Raw genomic sequence first — 12,194 nt, forward strand, 5'->3', positions numbered from 1 at the left:
TTGTCCAACCACCTGGATCCCTGCTTTCCTGCAGCCCACAGAAAAAAAAAAATCTGAGAGAAAGAAATGTTCAAATGCTGCTTGAGGGTTTTTTGTGTTGATTGTTTATGGGCTCCCCCTCCATGATTTGAAGCCAAAGGGCTGTGAAAGGGCAGCATTTTTCTCATGAAGTTCTGCTTCCTTTCTGATGGTTGTTCAGCCCCAGGTGGTTTATCCCTCCAGATGTTCTTCTGTGCTTAAGAAAAGCAATTTGGTCTTAGGAGGAGCCAGAAGAACACTTCTCACTTTTCACCTGGCCTGAATGTCCAGCAAACTTGGCAAGGCTCTCATCCCAGGGGGAGGGATGGGCCATGCCCCTAAGGTGATCTGTCTGGGTTTGAAACCAAGATGATTTCACCTCCCCTTGTGTCCCCAGCCTGGGTGGTAATGTCTTGGTTCTCAGCAGCATTTTGTTTACCCCTCTGTATTGCCTGCTTGGATGTTTCATTGGTGTTCTGTTAGGGTGAAGACTGTAAATAAATCAGTTGTTTGTGATTAGAAATTGAGCTTCTGATCCTTACAGATTGTTTCACTAGGGGGAGAAAAGCAAAGGGGTTTTCTTCTTTGTGTATTTCAGCTCTTGTAAGAGGAGGTTCCTTTCCAAGCAGAGTTCTCTTAATTCATATTTCTTTAGCCTTCCCTTCCTCAAGACAAAATAAATACCAGATGAGCCTTCTCGTGCTCTTGATACTGAAGCTTAAGTATGTGGTTTTTTTCTTCTTCATTTCTGTGTCATAGCAGTTGTAGTGGTGAGTCTCAAGCCTATGAAACTCTTACCTAGGAGTACATGTAACAGCAGAGGGAGCTTTTGGCTAGAGGAAAAAAAGAAAGTTAAATGAAATGTAAAAAAACCACCAGACCCTCACAACACAAAATCTTTGTTCTGTTGCCTTTAAGACACTTATCAGTTCTACAAGTCTCTTCTGGAGACTTTTGGCTGTTACTGTTGGTAAGAGATCACCTGCTATCTCCAGAAAGCTATCTTGGCTCTTTATTTCACAGGGGTAGTATTTCTTCTGGGTAGAAAAAAACCCTGATTATATGTTTTCAGGATTTTTAAGGCTCACAAATAAATAGAAAAGGGTGGGTGGAAACCAGTGTGGCTTGGTGTTCAGCTGAGTGCTGGGGCAGGGAAGGAAGAGTTATCTCTGCATGAAATAGTTACTCTTGGTTGAAAACTAGCATGTAAACACTTGCACCTGCTTCCAATTTCAGATCAGACCTACCTGACACAGTGTTGTTGTTTTTTCCCCCACACTTTAGAGGTTTCTGTTAAATTGAATAATATTTGATTAAATTGAATTAACCAGGAAACTTTTCTCCTGCTTTATTTCTTCATCAGGTCATTTGGGGTAGTTTTGTGGGAGCTGCTCACAGGAGAGATTCCCTACAAGGACGTGGACTCCTCAGCCATCATTTGGGGAGTGGGCAGTAACAGCCTGCACCTTCCTGTCCCTTCCACCTGCCCAGATGGCTTCAAAATCCTCATGAAGCAGACCTGGTAAGAGCCTGAACCTCCCACTGCACAGACCAAGGACTGGCTCCCAGTAAAACCAATGAAACCAGAGCCAGGGTGGGAGTGTTGAGCCTGAGGCAGTGGGTTCTTAAAGACTCTCACATTTATTATGAGAGCAGTAAGCTTTTAACACTTTGGATCCTTCCTTGTGGCAGCAGCCCCAGACACCAGGAGGACATTTGGTGAAGAAGTAGGAAAAGACCCATGGGGTTTGCTGGGTGGAGGCGAGGAGGGGAGGGAGTGGGTGGACACTGTTGAGAAGGGTTAGTGAGGGAGAAGGAGCTGAACAGGAGAGAAGTAGAGGGGCTGAGCTTGATGGGAGCCCCAGCAGGGTGATGGATACCCAGGAGCTGCTTGTCCAGTGTGAATCAGGAGCAGGCAGCATGAAGGTCAGCTTCAGTAGCCTTCACAGAGGCAGCTGCTTTGTTATGGCAAAGTAGGTGATAAAAGGCAGCTCTGTGGGAAGAGAAAAAGGAGCTGTAAGAGAAGGTAGGGTAAAATTACATGAGACTGGTTCCAGAGAGAAAGGAAATGATTTTTCACTCTGAAACTCCCTTGTAAGTGACTGGCTTTTGAACTGCACAAAGAGAAATTTGAGCTTTCTGCACAAAACCAGGATTTTACAGGCACAGATATGGAAACTGCTTTCAGTTTCTACCACGTGCCAGATTAGAGTTGAAATTCTGTGGCTCGGGTTATGCATTAGTGCTTTGTGTTTGTGACTGCCCCTTGCCACAGAGCACAAGTGATTTTTCCAGCATTTTCCCACCCCATGACTTTTGCCAGCCATTTTCCTGATGACACAAAGGGGAAAAAGCATCTATGGATCTCTCTTCAGGTGCCTGTTTCCTCCCTGACCCTGAGCTGCAGCAGGTGGAGCTGTGGCAATGTCTGTGCTGAGCTTGCTCTGCCTGGCTGTGGGCTCCCCAGGGACAGGGAGCAGTTCCCATAGCTCTCACACCCAGCACCAACACTTGTACCCCCACCTGGTGGGAGTAGCTGGTTTTTTTTTTAGGGGAGAGGCAGCTGAAGAAGCTGTTTCTGATCCCAAGCACTGCAGCTGTGCCTCAAGTCTGGTGGGTTCAGCCCAGTAGCTCGAGTGTTGGGTTCTTTTCTCAAAGGGATAAAGGTTTTTGTTCTGGAGTGGGATCTTCTGCAGATATTCAGGGCACTGTGGTGCTGGGTAGGCTCAGGCATGAACTGTGTGGCAACACAGGGTTGGTGTTTCTGGGCACCTGTGGTGTTGAGTGTAAATTGCCCTTTCAACTAGATTGAGTATTCTCATGATAAAAATTGGAAAGTCGCTGGTGGGTGAACTGAGAGGGATTTTTTTCTTTAGCAACAAGTTAGGAACAGTTTCAGTTTGGGTCCCATCTTTCACTTTGTAGTCACATTTTCCCATTTTAAATGGTTTTCACCTCTTTTTCTTTCTTCAGAAGAGACCATCCCAACCCCAAAACTGAAACCAAACCAACTCTAGTGCACTAAACCTGTGCTCAGTGAAAAACAGAAAAGCTCCTTTGCTGTAATCTATCAGCTACATGATTCAGAGAATATGTTCTAGTGAGAAACCCTTGCAGAAAGGCTGGAGAAGGTAGCAAGGTTAACTTCCCCTTGTGCTTGGGTTCTTTCTGTTTTTCTCCAGGCAGAGCAAGCCCCGGAACCGTCCCTCCTTCCGGCAGACACTGATGCACCTGGATATAGCATCTGCTGACGTGCTGGCTACTCCTCAGGAAACCTATTTCAAATCACAGGTAACTGGAGAATGGTTGTGGCCCCTGAATGCTGTAAGATTGGCCAGTGGTAAGAGGAAATGGATTTAAACTGGAAGAGAAGAGGTTTAGGCTGGGTCTTAGGAAGAAGTTTTTCAGTTTGAGGGTGGTGAGTCTCTGGCACAGGTTGCCCAGAGAAGCTGTGGCTGCCCCATCCCTGGAGGTGTTCAGGGCCAGCTTGGATGAGGCCTGAGCAACCTTGTCTGGATGAGAGGTGTCCCTGGCCATGGCAGGGAGGTTGGAGCAGATGATTCCAACCTGAGCCATTCTGTGATACAGGAGTTAGCTCTGAGGATCCAATTGCAGAGGCTACAGCGAGTACAGCAAAAGACTGGCTCCATGATTTCACTTTGATTCCTGGGGAGAAGGAAACCTGATGGGTGTTTTAAAATCTCTTACCCAGACTTTTCACAAACCAGGATACCTGTCAGCTCTAGTCAGAAGCTCAACGTTGTCTCTTTTGATACTCCCTGAAACTGCTGACTTGAGAGGTTCTGCTCCCAGCTGGTTTCCCACTACTGTAACGTGGCATGTAGACCATGAGAGTACATAACGTGACATGGACTCTCAGACCATGAGAGTACTGAGGGCAGAACCATTGCATTTCTAGAGGAGGAGCAGGGCAGCCAGTGGGATAAAGAGCTGTTATAGGGCAGTGAAGGGACTCTGGGACTTTTAGGGAAGTTAAGTGTGTTCTCAGAGATTCCTCCAAGTCCTACCCAGCAAGCTATTGTCTGCTTCCAAGGAGGATGAAACCTTGCCTTCAGGATAGAGGATCTAGAAAGCTTTGGGGATTGTGAGGAAGCTGGGGTATTTATTAAAGCTTCAAGAACCAGGGCTTCAAAGGGCAAACAGTGTCAGTCTCACCCCAGTGACAGTCATTGTTGCTGGGAATGGAGCTTTCCAAATAATTTTCTGTTTACTTCCAATTACTTTCTGTGGCAAAAGGGAAGAAAAATGTCTTAGGACAAAAAGAGGTTTACGAATACGTAAAAATATCTTTTAGAAAAGGCAGATATGTTTTAAATGATCTAATCAGAGCAGAACATTGGAAACACCCTTTGAAAATGCTGAAAGGAAACAAGCTGCAATGTTGTTACCCAAAATGATTCACCTAACAGAAACACCTTTTCAACCCAGACCTGTAATTTTCTGCAGACACAAAGAATGCTGCCAGAGACTTTTTCTTTGGTGCAACTAGGGATCCCAATCCTTTGTAAATACCTGACAGTAAATTGCTTCCCTAGGCTGAATGGAGAGAAGAAGTGAAGAAGCATTTTGAGAAAATTAAAAGCGAAGGAACTTGTATCCACCGGTTAGATGAAGAATTGATTCGTCGTCGAAGAGAAGAGCTGAGGTCTGTTGACAGTTTTTTATGTTGCTGCTCCCTTTTTCCATCTGGCCTTCTCTTCTCCAGACAGATGAGCTCAGCTCCCTCAGCCTCTCTTCAAAGGACACGTGCTCCAGCCACTGACTGTTTTCATGCTTCTCTTGTACAGAGGACCCCAAAACAGGACTGTCTATTCCTGATGGCATAAATTTGGGCAGCCTAAATTCCTTGTGAGTCCTGAAACAAGCATGCTCCAGGCCTTGAGTACTGCTTGGCTGAGGGAGAACTCTAGAGAGAGAAATCATGGAAACTGTCCCTGCTCTTGAGCAGTCTGAGCAGTTTGCTCCAGGCTTGTGCGTTAACCAGGGGCTTATTTCTGTCTGAGTTTTGGTGCTTGTGATTACATCCACCTCAGTGGAAAATGCATTTTGCAGCTTGCTGTGAGCTTTCTCTGCTCTGACACTTCCTTTGGATTAGTTGTTCCCAGAGAAGTGAACACGCTTCCGAGCCCATTGGGACGCATTTTGAATGTCTGACTTAAAAATGAAAGCAGAATGTTTATTTAAGAAAGAAAAGTGTTATCTTCTGTGATACCAGTTTGAAAATAGAGTTATGAGAGAGAAACATAAACCAGCAAGTAGCAGTTCTGTGTCAAACCTGAGAAACCACAGGAAATCTTGTCCAGCCAGCTTGTTGTGGTTGTTGATCAGCATTCCCTAGCCCTAGGGAGCTGTTGATGGTCACATCTTTCAGCTGTGATTCAAGATGTCTTCTGCAAATATACTGCAGCTGTAGAGGCACATTGCTTATTATGAACTACAAACAGATGTCTTCTTGCCCTGATTCTTCCTGCTCTGGCAGGAGGATTGGACTCAATGAGCTCTTTGAGGTCCTTTCCAACCTTTTTGTGATTCTTTAGAAGTGGACTTTGCTCCTTCTCTTGCAAACAGGATGATCAGGGCTTGGCCAGAGGGCTTGTGGGTGCATGTTAGGCATGTACAGCTTCTCTAGTGTGGAGCATTGTCACTTTTTCAAGACTGTTTACCCCTTTCTAAATCATAACGTGAATTGTTGCTCTACCAAGCACTTAATCCTCTTGCACTCTAAACTCTACCTGGACTTCAGTGCAAATTTGACTTTGAGGCGGCCTTTTCCTGAAGCACCTGTACTTATCCTTGTTATCCTCTCTTGGTCTGTGGGCATCAGGCTGTTGAATAATGACTTTTCTGTTTTTCAGGCATGCACTGGATATCCGTGAGCACTATGAGAGGAAGCTGGAGCGAGCCAATAACTTGTACATGGAGCTCAGTGCCATCATGTTGCAGCTGGAGGTCCGTGAGAAGGAGCTCATAAAGTATGTATCTCTGGGCATCATGGCGTGCCACACGTGTGGCAGTATGCCTACAGGAGGGAAAAAACCCCAAAACAAAACAGTGCTTAATTTTTAAATGCATGGTGTTATTTGTAGATTTGGTTTCCCCTGACAAGCTTCCAGGGTAAAGAAAGAGCTGCACACAGAGACAGGCTCCTGCAGAGCAGCTTACTGCAGACCACTTAGTGCACATATCTTGTCCCAGTACTTCCTGGCTGGGAGAAAGGCACCTTTCCCATTTGCTGTTGGCATGCTTTGGCCACTCTAAAAAGGGGAAGGAGCAGTGCTGTTTCTGGACTCTGCACCAGGGCCTGGTTCCAACTGCCTGATCTCTGCAGAGAGAATTTAGAAAATTACTCTGTCCTTCCCCAGAGCAGCACATTGGGTTTCCCTCAGCCACAGCTGAGCAGCAGGCCCACAGTGTGCTCCCAGTGGGGCTGTGTCCATCAGGAGCTGCATGCAGTTGGGTAAAGAGAAAACTGATCTGTTTTATTGTGTTGGGTTTTTTTTTTTCCTTTTTACTACCTCAATGTTTCAGGAGGGAACAAGCAGTGGAAAAGAAATACCCTGGGACTTACAAACGCCACCCAGTCAGACCAATAATCCACCCCAACACAGTGGAGAAGCTGATGAAGAGAAAGGGGGTCTCCCATAAGCCAGGCAGCCAGACCAAACGGTAAGACCCTGGTTCTGGGCCAGGATCCAGCAGTAGCTCCCCAGTGGGATGAGCAGGCAGCTTGCTGCCCTTTCCACCTGACAACAAGCCAAAGGGGTGTTCACTCTTGAGCCTGGGCTGATCCTCAGAACCACAATTATTTAATGATCTTAAGGGGAAAAGAGGGTAAATCCTGCCGTCCCTTCTACCTGGGCAGCTCTCTGGCACTGTTTGGCCCCTATGATTTTTTACAGATGATGGTGCTTTGACACGAGGTCTCTAATGTGCATCTCAAACTCCTAACTATCCAAGCAGAGAGCAGTTTACGTCGTCCTTGACTTGAATGGTAATAAACAGGGTGAGGGATTGTGGAAATCAGCTGGTGCTCAGTGAGGATGGATTCTCTGTTAAGGAATTGAAGTGGGATTTGAGATTTGGGGATTTGTTCTGCCCCTTCTGCTATTTCTCTTCCACACATGTCTTTCAGAAAATGGGTTGTTTTTCAAAGGAGTTTGTTTTCTTTTTTCCTTTCCTGGGTTATCCAGGAGTTAGAAAGTCCTGATTAAGAGTGAATCCTCACTTCTGAATTAATATCCACACACACTGCTGAAAGGGGCAGGCTGATAACCATCAGCAGATTGGGACCCTATTGTGCTGAGCGTTGTGTATGCACATGGCAAGAGACGTGTCCTACACCAAGGTCTTAGGAGGGAGCTATTTTGGGAGCAGAACATCAAAATGAGAGCGGAAAAAGGAGAGGATGTGGCAGATAATGGAAAAAAAACATCAAGAAAGGAGTGTGGAGCATGATGGGCTGAACGGAAAGGACATTGAGTGGAGAGAATCAAAGGAAACTAGATGCAGCAGTCAAAGGGCTGAAGGGGAGGGCGGGCAGTAGATTTTTAAAGCAGAGTGTGCTTATGGCACCAGCTGCCTCTTCACCCTGGCTCCCAGCCAGCCTCATTTCTTAGTTTGTGTTTTCACGTGTAACCTCTGCTGACTCTCTCCCAGGCCAGACCTGCTGAAGTCAGAGGGCATACCCAGCACCGAAGCAGCGTCCAACAGCTCACCAGTCTCAGGGAGTCCCAAAATGTCCACGCTGAGCGGCAAGAGCCGCTACCGCAGCAAGCCGCGGCACCGCCGGGGGAACAGCAAAGGCAGCTACAACGATTTTGCAGGGATCTTGAAAAACCAGCCGGCGCAGGACGACGCATCCCCCCCTCCACCTCCTCATCATTCCCCTCACCCACCTGGCCACGGCCACCCCCACGGCCATCACTCCCCACGGCTCCACGCCCACGGGCAGGACATCGCCAGCTGCGCCAACAACCTGAGGTACTTTGGGCCGGCGGCGGCGCTGCGGAGCCCCCTCAGCAACCACGCGCAGCGGCGGATGTCGGGGTCCAGCCCCGACCTCATCTCCACGGCCATGGAAGCGGACAGCCGAAGGAATCTGGAGAGCCAGGAGAGGAAAGCTGAGGATTGGGAGTGTTGCCAGACGGAGCCGTACAACCCCTGCTCACAGTGCAGGGAAGGGGACGGCGGGCAGGGGCAGATGTCACCTGTGGAGACGGGGGTGAGCCGGTCGCAGTCACCGGCGTCTGCTGCCCTGTATGACAACGCTCAGTTCATGGAGAAGATGGAGGAAGAAGAGGGCTTCAGCAGCTCCAAGTCAGCATCCGCCCTGGGCACTCCCCAGCACATGGCTTCCTCAGTGCTGCCTTGCAAAGCAAGACCCCTTCAAAAGGTAAGGACAAAGCAGAGTGATTTGAAAAAAAAACCACAACACCCAAAGCTTGCTCCTCTTTCTCCTCTCCACCAAAAATGCGTGGCATAGACTATCATAGAATCCTAGGATGTCAGATTGGAAGGGACCTCAAGGATCATCTGGTCCAACCCTTCTAATATTATTGCTCATATGAGATGTCTCAGCATCCCTTTGAGCTGAGAGTTCAAGCTTTCCAAGGTGAGGGAATCCTGGGAGTCCATTCCAATGTCTGACTGTCCTCAGATTGAAAAATTTACCTCTTGTGTCCAATTGGAATCTCCCCAGGAGCAACTTGTGCCTATTGCCCCTTGTCTTGTCCATGGGACTCCTTGTCAACAGGGAGGCTCCATCTTCTTTATAGCCACCTACAAGTACAGAAACATCATAATAAGGTCTCCCCCAAGCTTTCTCTTCCCAGGGCTGGCAGACCCAGCTTTCTCAGCCTCTCCTCCTATGGAAGGTGCTCCAGTCCTCTGGTTAGAAGGCAGTAGCAAAGCCCACGCACATGGTTATGTATTCAGCTTTGTCTTAAAGATTATTGTGCCTCTCCAGACATTGCTTTGTGATCTGGACACACTTTTAAAGTCACTTTTCTTGAGAAGTGCTGTAGGCACATCAGAGTGTTCTGGTGATGATGAGGGTTGTCAGGTGAGGGTTTGATGGTGCTTAATGCCGGTACTTGCCATTTTTGGGGGGTTTTTTTTTTGAGCTGAAATTTGGTCTACTGAATTTTTTTTGTTGTTGAAACAGGCTTAAAATCTTTTCAAGCCTTTGGCAACACAAGACAAAGGGTAAATGCATTCTTCTGGTGATGCTAAATATCATGTCACAGCTTCATGGAGAAACCGTGGCACTGCTGTGCTATGGAACAGAAGTTCAACATTTTGCGCCTTTTGCTGCACCCACCAGAAACTGTCCCCCCTTGACTGAAAGTCACAAATGTTTTGGGCTTTTTTGGTGAAGATTTTTCAAGAGTCAAAAAGATGTTACAGCACAGTTGCACAGATACACTTCTTCATTCCTCCTGCTTCCATCCAGGTGACGAGAGTAGAAAAAACTCTGAATGGAGTTCAGAGGGCAGGAGAACTGGGCCTGAGTGAAAAAGTAAAGGAATAGAGTACTAGGCAAGAGTGTGGCTTGGGCCCAGAAAGAAGGGAGGAGGAGTAGCTTGTGTTACAAGGGGTTGGGATGGGATGGAATGGGATGGTATGGGACAGAGGCCAATTCTGAACCAGGGATTGGCAGGGTGGACAGGATAGAAGGAGGCTGTAAAAATTAGTGTAGGGGAAAGATTTATATAGGAAAAGGAGAATAAAAAGCTCTGTGTTCACTGAGGTAAAGGAATGGGACAAAACTCAAGTTCTCATTGGTGAAACCCACCAGCAAAGGTTGAGTTCTCCTCTATGATGGGCTCATGTGAAAGGGGATCAAAGTTGTTGAGCCAAGAGTGCCAGAACAGCTCAATAATTTATGTGGATTTCAGTGTGATCCCAATCAGTTGATTTGCTTCTTTCAAAGGCCAGAACATTATGTACTGCTCAAAAACATTATGCCTGCTCAAGTACTCCAGTGTATTTCAAAGTCAATCACTCCAACTTCAGAAATGTCAGCCTTCAGGCTCTCCCTGAAAATAACCTCTTGTAAGAAGGTGCCTGAATCAGTTTGCACTGATAGGGAAGTTCTTTTCTTGTCTAGACTGCAGCCCATTGACACAGAGACTTTGTCCTGGAGGACCAAGGGGAAGCACTGTAGTTGTGTGTTTGTTCTTTCCCATGTGTGATACAATTCTTGTCCTCTGCCAGAGCGGTGATGAATCCTCAGAAGAGGAAGAGGGCGAAGTAGACAGCGAAGTGGAGTTTCCTCGTAGACAAAGGTAAAAGGTGAATTCACTCCAATCTCTCTTTGGTGGGACAGAACTCAAGAGAACTGCCAGGCCAGTGGACAGCATTGGAAGGTTCCAGCAAAAGAACAGAATCCCATGTGTCACATTGCCCTCAGCTGATCCTTCATGTCCACTCACTGTTTTTTTTCAGCCTGCTCTGAGGTGTTATCTCGTCACAGTTTTCCATTTTATTCTGTTTGTAGCACAGCTTGGTCAAACTTCATAATATTATTCAACCTCTAGGAATAATTTGCTGCATCTGTTCCACCAGAATCAGACTGGCTGGATGTTGGGATCCTTTGTGAACTCGCTCAAATGTTGTTGATGAACAACAGTGGGTCAGGCTTCAGCCTTTGTAGTTGAATTCAAGTAGGGTTGAAGAGCTAAGTGACAACATGGTAGATCAGATTTGATGGTGTTGCCTGTAAAAATAGGACTTGAGGGGCTGTTCCTACTGAAGCAAATCTAATAGTGGGCTTTACAGTCCTGGCCTTAGGAAGGATATGATGGCATTGGTGCAGCAGCTTTATGAAAGCAGTTGATTGAAGTGCAGAAGGGATCCTGTGGGCAGATAGATGACAGGTTGTTAGGAAAAGAGCAGAGAATCACAGAATCAAGAATCACAGGGTTGAAATGCTAGGGTTCCAAGGCTAGGGTTGGAAGGGACCTCCTTTTCAGTGGAGTCGTGTACTTTATAAGGGATCACATCTTCATTCAGTTTTGGAGTAGAGGACCCCCTCCTTAAATGTCCAATCCAGTGTCCCTGGTACATTCTGTTGCCACCTGCCAAGTCAAAGTGGGACACATGAGGGGTTCCCTGTGGTCACCAGCTCTGAAGAAGCAGCTGGCAGGGTGGGGAGGAACAGGCTGGTGCCTGTGAGGAGGGAGAGGATGAAAGGGGTTCTGGGGCTGAGCACAGAATGATGGTTTGAGCTGGAAGGGACCTTAAAGCTCATCCAGTTCCAATCCCCTTCCATGGGCAGGGCCACCTCCCACCTGCCCAGGTTGCTCCAAGCCCCATCCAGCCTGACCTGAGACACTGCCAGGGATGGGGCAGCCACAGCTTCTCTGGGCAACCTGGGCCAGGGGCTCAGCATCTTCACAAGAAAGAATCTTTTCCTGATGTCCAACCTGAATCTCCCCTCTTCAAGTTTTAAACCCTTTCCCCTTGTCCTCTCACTACACACCCATGTCAAAAGCTTTGTTGTAGCCCGTTCAGGTATTGGAAGGTTGCTATCAGGTCACCTGGGAGCCTCCTCTTCTCCAGGCTGAACACCCCCAATCCCTCATCCTGGCTTCACAGGGAGGTGCTCAGCTCTCTGAGCATTTCAGTGGCTCTGCTCTGGACAAGTTCCAGGAGCTCTGTGTCCTTCTGATGTTGGGGACTCAAGCACTGGACACAGTGCTCCAGGTGGGGTCTCTGTTTCTCAGAAGAAAATCAAAGCTGCTCTGCCACTGTATGCATACATAGCACATTTGCAGCTTGAATCCTAACTGCCACCTTCATTGACCCAGGTTAAAGACCATGGTAAAATTTGAAGAGGTAGGTGAGAAGTGTGACAACAATGGTTAGAGATGTTTTCCAAAGAAGAGATGAAATCCACAAGAAGTATTTGTCTAGCAGGAGGAGAGGCAATGCTGGAGGTGCATGAAATCATCAGTTATGTGGAGAAAGTAGTCAAGGAATGATTCCTCCTATTTCTGCTAGGCACACCTGGTGAACAAACCCAGGAGGTGGGTTGGATAAGATGAGCAAAAGGCAGGGGTTTTTCCATCAAAACATTTCCAGATGTGGAGCTCATTGCCAAGGTGTGCTGTGGAAAACAAAACAGCAGTGAGTCGTAAGTGTCAAATTTATGG

The 12,194-nt window shown here is 47.2% G+C and overlaps 1 protein-coding gene across 8 annotated transcripts in view; it reads left to right on the forward strand.

Annotated features, from left to right (window-relative positions):
• MAP3K13 (mitogen-activated protein kinase kinase kinase 13) overlaps positions 1–12,194 on the forward strand; it is a 79,854-nt gene that overhangs the window by 61,635 nt on the left and 6,025 nt on the right. For all 8 annotated transcript variants that reach the window (XM_071752014.1, XM_071752015.1, XM_071752016.1 and 5 more), the window contains 7 exons: positions 1,382–1,540; positions 3,201–3,309; positions 4,575–4,684; positions 5,895–6,011; positions 6,568–6,705; positions 7,696–8,431; positions 10,255–10,325. In XM_071752014.1, coding sequence (XP_071608115.1) covers positions 1,382–1,540; positions 3,201–3,309; positions 4,575–4,684; positions 5,895–6,011; positions 6,568–6,705; positions 7,696–8,431; positions 10,255–10,325 — 1,440 coding nt within the window. The remainder of the gene's footprint in view (positions 1–1,381; positions 1,541–3,200; positions 3,310–4,574; positions 4,685–5,894; positions 6,012–6,567; positions 6,706–7,695; positions 8,432–10,254; positions 10,326–12,194) is intronic.

The sequence above is a fragment of the Heliangelus exortis genome, chromosome 9 (genome assembly GCF_036169615.1).
Source record: "Heliangelus exortis chromosome 9, bHelExo1.hap1, whole genome shotgun sequence".
Lineage (NCBI taxonomy): Eukaryota > Metazoa > Chordata > Aves > Apodiformes > Trochilidae > Heliangelus > Heliangelus exortis.